Source organism: Phocoena sinus, chromosome 3, assembly GCF_008692025.1.
Source record: "Phocoena sinus isolate mPhoSin1 chromosome 3, mPhoSin1.pri, whole genome shotgun sequence".
NCBI lineage: Eukaryota > Metazoa > Chordata > Mammalia > Artiodactyla > Phocoenidae > Phocoena > Phocoena sinus.
Window position 1 is genome coordinate 155008498 of NC_045765.1, and position 8034 is coordinate 155016531.

Consider the following 8034-nt stretch of genomic DNA (forward strand, 5'->3'; position numbering starts at 1 on the left):
GGCTGCCTACAGCCAGGGTGAGGGTTATGGGCTCTCTCTTAAACCTTCTTTTGCCTTCGTATTCATCTAGAAAGGATGAATCTGAATGATAAATGAGTCTGGGGACCAGCTGAACTAACACACAAAAATCGGTTGAAGCTTTAAGGACCTCTAAAGAAATGCAGGGGGTCAATCCTGTGTTACATGCCCACCATCCATCCGGAGGAGGGAGGAGATACCCTGAGCCCTGTGGGAGGCTTAAATTGGCACAAAGATGTCGGTGGGACGAGGGGAGCGTTCCTACACATGTACCGTTTCCTAATACTGAGGCCAGGGTCAATTTACTATTTCCTTCTTGTTTCCATCGACATTGATCTGGAGTGTTAACATTACTATAATTAGAATTATATCCTATAGCATCATAATAAGGGGGAGGAGCAGCATAGCAAAGCCAACATGATTTGGTAGCCTCCGGGTTTGTGGCATTTAAAACCTCAAAAGCCGCCTGGACCAATGAGAGCATTCGGTTCCGGGGGGGGGTCTTGGGCTTGATTGTCATTCCTTTTGGCTCAAAAGTTTGGTTTCTTATCTCTGGTAACGCTGTGGGAGGGGCCAAATGTAGCAAAGAGTGCCCTATCTCAGGGTTGGGGCCTATAGGAACTGGAGTAGGGGTTTCAATTTTTAGTTTGATGGTCATTAGTAATCCATCATCATATCCTTCTTTATAAAACCTGATTCCCCATGAATGGCCATTTATCCAGTTTTTATCTTTTTTTCCTGGTTCACTAAAAGAAATCTTAAGGGGATGGCACCATTTAGTACATTCAGGCCTATAAGTTAAGGGGTTGGTTGGGTGTGTATAATTGGTTGTCACCTTAATAAAGTCCCAGCCAGAGGTGGGCTTCCAATAGGTGTCTCCTGTGGTTTCACATCCCCAGCTTTTACAATAAAAATGTTCTTTTCCCCCACATTGATAATTTAGGGACTTATGGCGATGAGATCCTGGGCATACATAAAAGGTAGGGTTGCTAAGTTTCTGTCGCGTACCCGAGTTTTGGCAGCCGTATTGGCCGGCCCGACCGGGTATGGATGGGGCATTTTGACGATCATGGGAGTGTGCTGTGTCCCAATTGGGAGCTCCTATAGCTAATTTACAGACATCGGGGAAAAGGTCTGGCCACCAGGTCCAAGGAGCAGCAGTATGGCTAACAGACCATATTACATCTCCAGTTTGGGAAATTACCTGCCAGGTTAAACGCTGGGGCAGGTGAGGACTAAAATTACTCACAGTCAGTAGGGGTAACAAAGTTAAAGTTATAAATCTGATGATCGCAGAAGCTTGAGCTTGAGCGGGTTGCTGGTCTTTTGGGCTCGCCATTCCGATGTTGCAGATGCTGGTGCGGCCTTCACGTGTGAAGCGTGGATCCACGCAGCGATGCCGTCTACCTTTATAGCCGTGGGGGTGGTGAGCAGGACGATGTATGGTCCTTTCCACCGAGGCTCTAGTGTCTGGGTTCGGTGCCGACGGACGTACACGGAATCTCCGACTTGGAAGGGATGAGTCTCTGCTGGTGTTCCTGGTCGGTAAGCCTCTGCCAGCTGGAACCACACCTCCTTTTGGACCAACTGGAGTCCCAACAGCCTAGCATATAAGTCAGTGTTATTCTGGCAGTCAGGACTTATTTTTTTCCCTAGCGTAAGAAGAGGAGGTGGGGCCCCGTATAGTATTTCAAATGGAGTAAGATGATAGCGGGAGGGGGTATTTCTAGCCCGGAACAGGGCTAAGGGAAGGAGCACCGTCCAATCTGTACCGCCAGTCTCTATGGACAATTTAGTTAGGGTCTCTTTTAGAGTTCTATTCATTCTCTCTACCTGTCCTGAACTCTGGGGTCTATAGGCACAATGTAGTTTCCAATCAGTCCCCAGGTATTTGGCCACACCCTGACTTACCTGGGCGACGAAGGCGGGACCATTATCTGACCCTATTACCTTTGGTGCCCCAAACCGGGGGAAAATTTCTTCTAAGATCTTTTTGGCCACCACAGTAGCTGTCTCCTTCTTCGTCAGGAAAGCTTCTACCCATCCTGAGAAGGTATCTATAAAAACTAGAAGATACCTGTTACCGTACCTTCCAGGGCGTATTTCAGTGAAGTCGACCTCCCAATAGGCTCCTGGGCGGTCTCCTCTGAGCCTTTTTCCGACCTCAAGTTTTCCTTTATGGGAGTTTACCTGTTGGCATGGAATGCACTCCCGTGCAATCTGTTCAGCTAATTTGGTTAATCCAGAGGTATCATAACCTGTCTTATGTAATAGGGATAACATCTTTTTGGTTCCCAAGCGTGTCCATCTGTGAATCTGTTGTAGCATGGATTTTGCTTGTTGAGGAGATAATGTTCCTTTAGTTATGGCTGGGGTAATTGTTCCCCTATCATTTGGTTTTCCAGAACTCTCATCTGATAGTTCTAGTATGATTTCCCGTAGAGCCACTTCTCGTGCCACCCTATCTGCCATGTTGTTGCCTCTTGTCACCGGGGTATTGTCCTTCTGGTGTCCGGGGCAATGAATGATGCTGACTTTAGTGGGGAGCATGAGGGCAGCTAGCAGTGCCACTATTTCTTCTTTGTTTTTAATTTCTTTGCCCGCCGAGGTAAACAACCCTCTTTGTTGGTAAATGGCCCCATGGACATGGGCGGTAGCAAATGCATACCTACTGTCCGTATAGATGTTTACCTTTTTGTTTTCTGCTAGTTCCAATGCTCTAGTCATGGCGATTAGTTCAGCCTGTTGGGCCGATGTCCCTTGTGGTAATGCGGCTGTCCAGATGACCTCTTTTCCGTCTACCACGGCTGCTCCCGCCCGACGCTTACCTTCCTCTAGGAAACTGCTTCCGTCAGTAAACCAGGTAACGTTGGCGTTGGGGAGGGGCTGATCCATCAAGTCTGGTCTGCTACCGTGTGCTGCAGCCAGTACTTCCTGACAATCATGGATGAGGGTAGTGCTCTCCAGGTCAGGGTCGGGTAACAAGGTGGCCGGGTTGAGTCCTGTGGCTGATGTAAACTTAATACGATCTGAGTTTAACAGCAGGGCTTGGTAGTGAGTCATTCTGGCATTTGTTAGCCATCTGTCGGGTGGCTGGCGAATCACACTTTCTAATGCATGGGGGGCTGTTATCGTTAAGTTCTGCCCCAAAGTCAGTTTGTCAGCATCTTTGACCAAGGCGGCCAATGCGGCGATTATTTTTAAGTAGGCGGGCCATCCTGCTGCCACAGGATCCAATTTCTTTGATAGGTACGCAACTGGGCGGTTCCAGGGGCCCAGTTTCTGAGTTAATACTCCCTTTGCAATACCTTTATTCTCGGCCACGTACAGATGAAAAGGCTTAGTGATATCTGGTAGCCCCAAAGCTGGGGCTGATAGCAGGGCTCGTTTAATTTGGTCAAAAGCCCCTTGTTCTTTATCCCCCCAAGCAAAAGGGATGCCATTTTTGGTCAGGGGATATAAAGGGGCTGCTAATTCAGCAAACCCCGGAATCCATAGCCTACAAAATCCGGCCATCCCCAAAAATTCCCTAACTTGTTTGGGACTCTTGGGGGCCGGTATCCGGGCAACGTGTCTTTCCTGCTTTCCGAGAGCCATCTCTGTCCTCCTTTTAACAAGTACCCCAGGTAACTAACCTGTCGTTGACATATTTGTGCTTTCTTTGCTGAAGCCCGATATCCCAATGTTCCCAGTTCTGTTAACAGCCTCTCAGTTCCCTTGATGCAGTCCTCTTGGGTTTCAGCAGCTAAAAGAATATCATCGACATATTGAAGTAGAGTTACCTGGGGATTGGATTCTCTATAAGATGCCAAATCCTGGTGGAGAGCCTCATCAAAAATGGTGGGGGAGTTCTTGAATCCTTGTGGCAGGCGAGTCCAAGTCAGCTGGCCTGACATCCCAGAGGCTGGATCCTTCCACTCGAAGGCAAAGTAAGGCTGACTGAGAGAGGAAAGTCTCAGGCAGAAGAAAGCATCTTTAAGCTCCAAAACAGTGTACCAAGTATGCTGAGGTGGAAAAGTACTTAAGAGATTGTAGGGGTTGGGTACCGTGGGGTGGGGGTCCATTACCCGCTTATTTACCTCTCGTAGGTCTTGTACCGGCCGGTAATTATTAGTTCCTGGCTTTTTGACTGGCAAAAGAGGGGTATTCCATGCAGATTGGCATTTTACCAGGATCCCTAATTCCAGCAACCTTTGTATTTGAGGACGGATGCCATCTCGGGCTTCTTTACTCATGGGGTATTGGCGGACCGTCACCGGGGTGGCGGTTGTTTTAAGTTCTACCACCACGGGGGACCGATATTTTGCCATTCCCATACCGGCAGTTTCTGCCCAAGCCTGTGGAAACCTGGTCATCCAATCCTGCATGTCAACTTGTGGAGGCAAGGGTGTTTCATATATCCTATGTTCATCTTCCAGCTTCATGGTCAAAATTTGGAGTAATCTCCCTTGGTTGTCAGTTATGGTGGGCCCTTCTGGTTGAAAGTGGATCTAGGCCCCCACCTTAGAGAGTAAGTCTCTGCCTAGGAGAGGGTATGGGCACTCAGGTATGACCAAGAATGAGTGGGTTACTCGTCCCACCCCAAGATCTACTGTCCTTCGTGTGGTCCATGAGTACTGCTTATTTCCTGTAGCCCCCTGCACCCATGACCTTTTAGTTGAAAGGGGGCCCTTTGAGTGGGGGAGGACTGAGTGCGGGGCTCCGGTGTCCACCAAGAACTGGACGGGTTCCCCCTCCACTTTAAGAGTTACCCTGGGCTCGGGGAGAGGGTCCGAGCCCTGACTTCCCTAATCTTCCTCTTCCAATGTTAAGATTTTATCTCTGGTTGGCCTTCCCCCGTTCCTTTTTTTAGGGCATTCTCTTGCCCAATGACCTTTTTCTTTACAGTAGGCACATTGGTCCTTGTCTAATGGCCGCCTTCTATCCGTTCTTCGCCCTTCCTGTCTATTTCTGTCTCTAATGTTTCCTCCTCTGACTACAGTGGCCAGTATCTTACTCAAATGTCTTTCTTGCCTCTTATCTCGTCTTACCTCACGAGCATCTTGTTCCTTCTGCTTTCTTTCTTCCCTTTCTTCTTCTGTCTCCCTCTTATTATATACCTTATCTGCCTCTTTTACTAAGTCCTGAAGGGAGAAACCTTGTAGGCCATCCAGCCTTTGTAACTTCTTTCTAATATCAGGGGCCGCCTGGTCAATAAAGGTCATTGCTATGGTGGCCTTATGTTCCTCAGAGGTTGGATCATAAGGAGTGAATCGTCTAAAAGCCTCCATTAAGCGTTCTAGGAACACGGTTGGCGATTCCTGGGGCCCCTGAGTTACCTCTCTTACCTTAGCCAAATTCGTGGGGCGCCTGGCCGCTCCATGGAGACCCGCCACCAGAGCCTGGCGATACATTTTCAGGTGCTCTTTACCTTCCGGGGTATTAAAGTCCCAATTCGGCCTGACGAGTGGAAACCCGGCATCAATCTCGTTAGGCAACTGGGTAGGTTGTCCATTGGCGCCTAACACATTCTTTCTAGCCTCCAGGAGAACCCGTTGCCTCTGCTCAGTTGTGAGGAGAGTCTGGAGGAGCTGTTGACAATCATCCCAGGTGGGTTGGTGGGAGAAGACAAGAGACTCTATTAGAGCAGTAAGAGCCTGTGGATTTTCAGAGAAAGTAGGGTTATGCATCTTCCAGTTATAAAGATCTGCAGAGGAAAAGGGCCAGTATTGAAGGGGCCTATTCTCGTGGTTATCGGGGGGGCCATATTCTCTAAGGGGTAAAGCAGTGGAATCCGGGGAAACAGCCCTCCGGCTTCTGGTGCCCGCCGAGGGACCCTTCTTTCCGCCATAACAGGTGGCCCTACTGGTGCGGAGGGTTGTGAAGCTGGGGGTCCTAGGGGCGGCATGGGATTTAGGGCCGGAGGATAAGGAGGTGGGGGATCTAGAAGAAGCAAATCAGACTGCAGGTCAAGATATATCGCCTTTGGCTGGTCCGGGGCAGCAGGTGACTTTTCCGTGTCTGGGGTTTTCTTCAGGGCCAATATCTCCGATTGTGCTGGAGCGCATGCAGACGTGCCTGTTGAGGAAACAAAGGGCCGGACCCACGGAGGCGGGGAGAGAACTAGATCTTCCCAGACCAGGATATATGGTATCTGGTCTGGGTGTCCGTGGGGTCCTGTGTTAAAGACCCTAGACTTGACTAGCCCAACCTTATCTAACAAAAAAGATCCCTCGGGTGGCCACCCTGTCTGAAATGTAGGCCACTCAGAGGTACACAGCGTTTGCCATTTTCCTTTCCGTACTTCTACCGAAAGGTTGTGGGCCCTAGCCCTAACTTCGGTCCAGTGGCTTAGGGTAAGAGAAAGAGGAGTCGTCATAGTTTGTCCCATTGTCGTCCGTCAAAAGAAAGATAATAGTACAGAAAAACAATAAAAATTCAAAAGACACACATTGATATTGCCGCCGCGAACTTAAACCCGAAACCAACTCAAATTCAGATGGCAGCTTATATAACCTGCCAGAACCAGATGAAGGGGAGACAAAATTTGTTTCTCCTTCCAGATGGACCACCAGGGCGTCCCCCGGGGCCCGTGGACACCAGCTTTCGGCACGTCTGCCTAGCCAGGAGTCCAATACAGATTTCACAGCAAGCCGGTTCGCACGGCTTTTTCCTAATGGCGGCTAGCAACAAACAAACGACAAACAAACAGACAATTGGGCTCGAGCCTACCTGATACCTCCGACTCCCGATGTTCTTGTGACCCGGGGGCGAGTGGGGATCCCGGACGAGCCCCCAGATGTTAGACCCAAACGGTCTACGAGGGATTCCAACTCGCCCAAGAACCGCCAAGAGTCGAGAGCCGCTGCAACACGCAAGAGGTTTATTAGGAGCCGATGCACCGGGGTTCCCTGAACCTCACGCAGGAGGCCGATGGGGAACCCCTAAAAGCGGAATCACATACTTTTTATAGGTTTATTTACTCATAGGGCGGGTATATTCTCACAATGATTGGGTAAATGTGGTGACTTTTGAATTCATTGGCTTAGGAACTTTTGCCCCACCTTCTGGCCGTTACAGTTGTTTGTTCATTGTGGCGGTTAGGGCGTATACCTGTTACGGGCAACTGGAAAATTACCCGCTGGCTGGAAAGTCCCCGTCAACTGAAAAACTCCAAGAATTGGTTTCGCTAGGGAGAAGAATTGGTTTCGATAGGGAGAAGGAGTGGCGCAAGAGGTTGGTTTACGGGAACAAGTGAGGGGGTGGAAAGTCCCTAAAGGCCCCACAGTATTTTTTGGAAGGGTCACTCATTGTGATGATTCTGTTGTTGATGTTGTCTGTTTGATTGTTCCTGTTCCTGTGACTTAAATACACCGTTTCTTCCTTCCATGACCTAGATTGTAGATGGAAGATGGTACACGGAAATAACTAAAAAATGACATTGGAGAACATGGTGAATGTTGAAATGACTGTGCAATCCTGGTTAAAATTAACTATCATTTCAATAGAGGAGGTGTTTCTTTCCTGTTAATGTTGAACAATGAAAATTTCAGGAAAAAAATACAAAGAAGAATTGAATTTGCACAAATGATTGCATTAGCACAGTTGAGGGATATTAACAATTAGTCTGTATGTTCAACATGAAAATGATTCTGCAGAGTTTTAATTGAAGGGATTTATGCATATTTAGTAGGCTTAATGTTGTATCTTCTTGAATCACTCTGCTGTGTGATGTGGGAGGTGTGTGATTAGGATGTAATAAGGCCAGTTCACAATGGTGCATCCAAAATGAGGGTCCAGGTGTGTGCTAAGTGTGACTGGGATGCAACTAAAGAAAAATGGTATTGCTGGAGAAAAGATACTCTACGCTTAGATACTTAGTTCTAGGAGATGTTCTTGAAAGAGCTTGTCTTGTTCTTGCTAAAACCCATTTAGGTATGCAGAATGTAATGGAATATGACAATGGGATTTTCTTCCTCTTTCAGATTAGTGGTGAAAAACAAAGGGATATAATGTTACCACATATTACAAAGAAAT

At 48.1% G+C, this 8034-nt stretch overlaps 1 protein-coding gene across 1 annotated transcript; it reads right to left on the minus strand.

The window, feature by feature from the left end:
* Positions 1-1320: 1320 nt before the first annotated feature.
* On the minus strand, positions 1321-6388 carry LOC116751940 (the record flags this gene model as incomplete). The annotated part of the gene is given in 3 exon segments (XM_032628429.1): positions 1321-3584; positions 3587-5837; positions 5870-6388. Coding segments are annotated over 3 exon segments (5034 nt in total), but the record flags the coding sequence as incomplete, so codon positions are not given.
* Positions 6389-8034: the final 1646 nt, after the last annotated feature.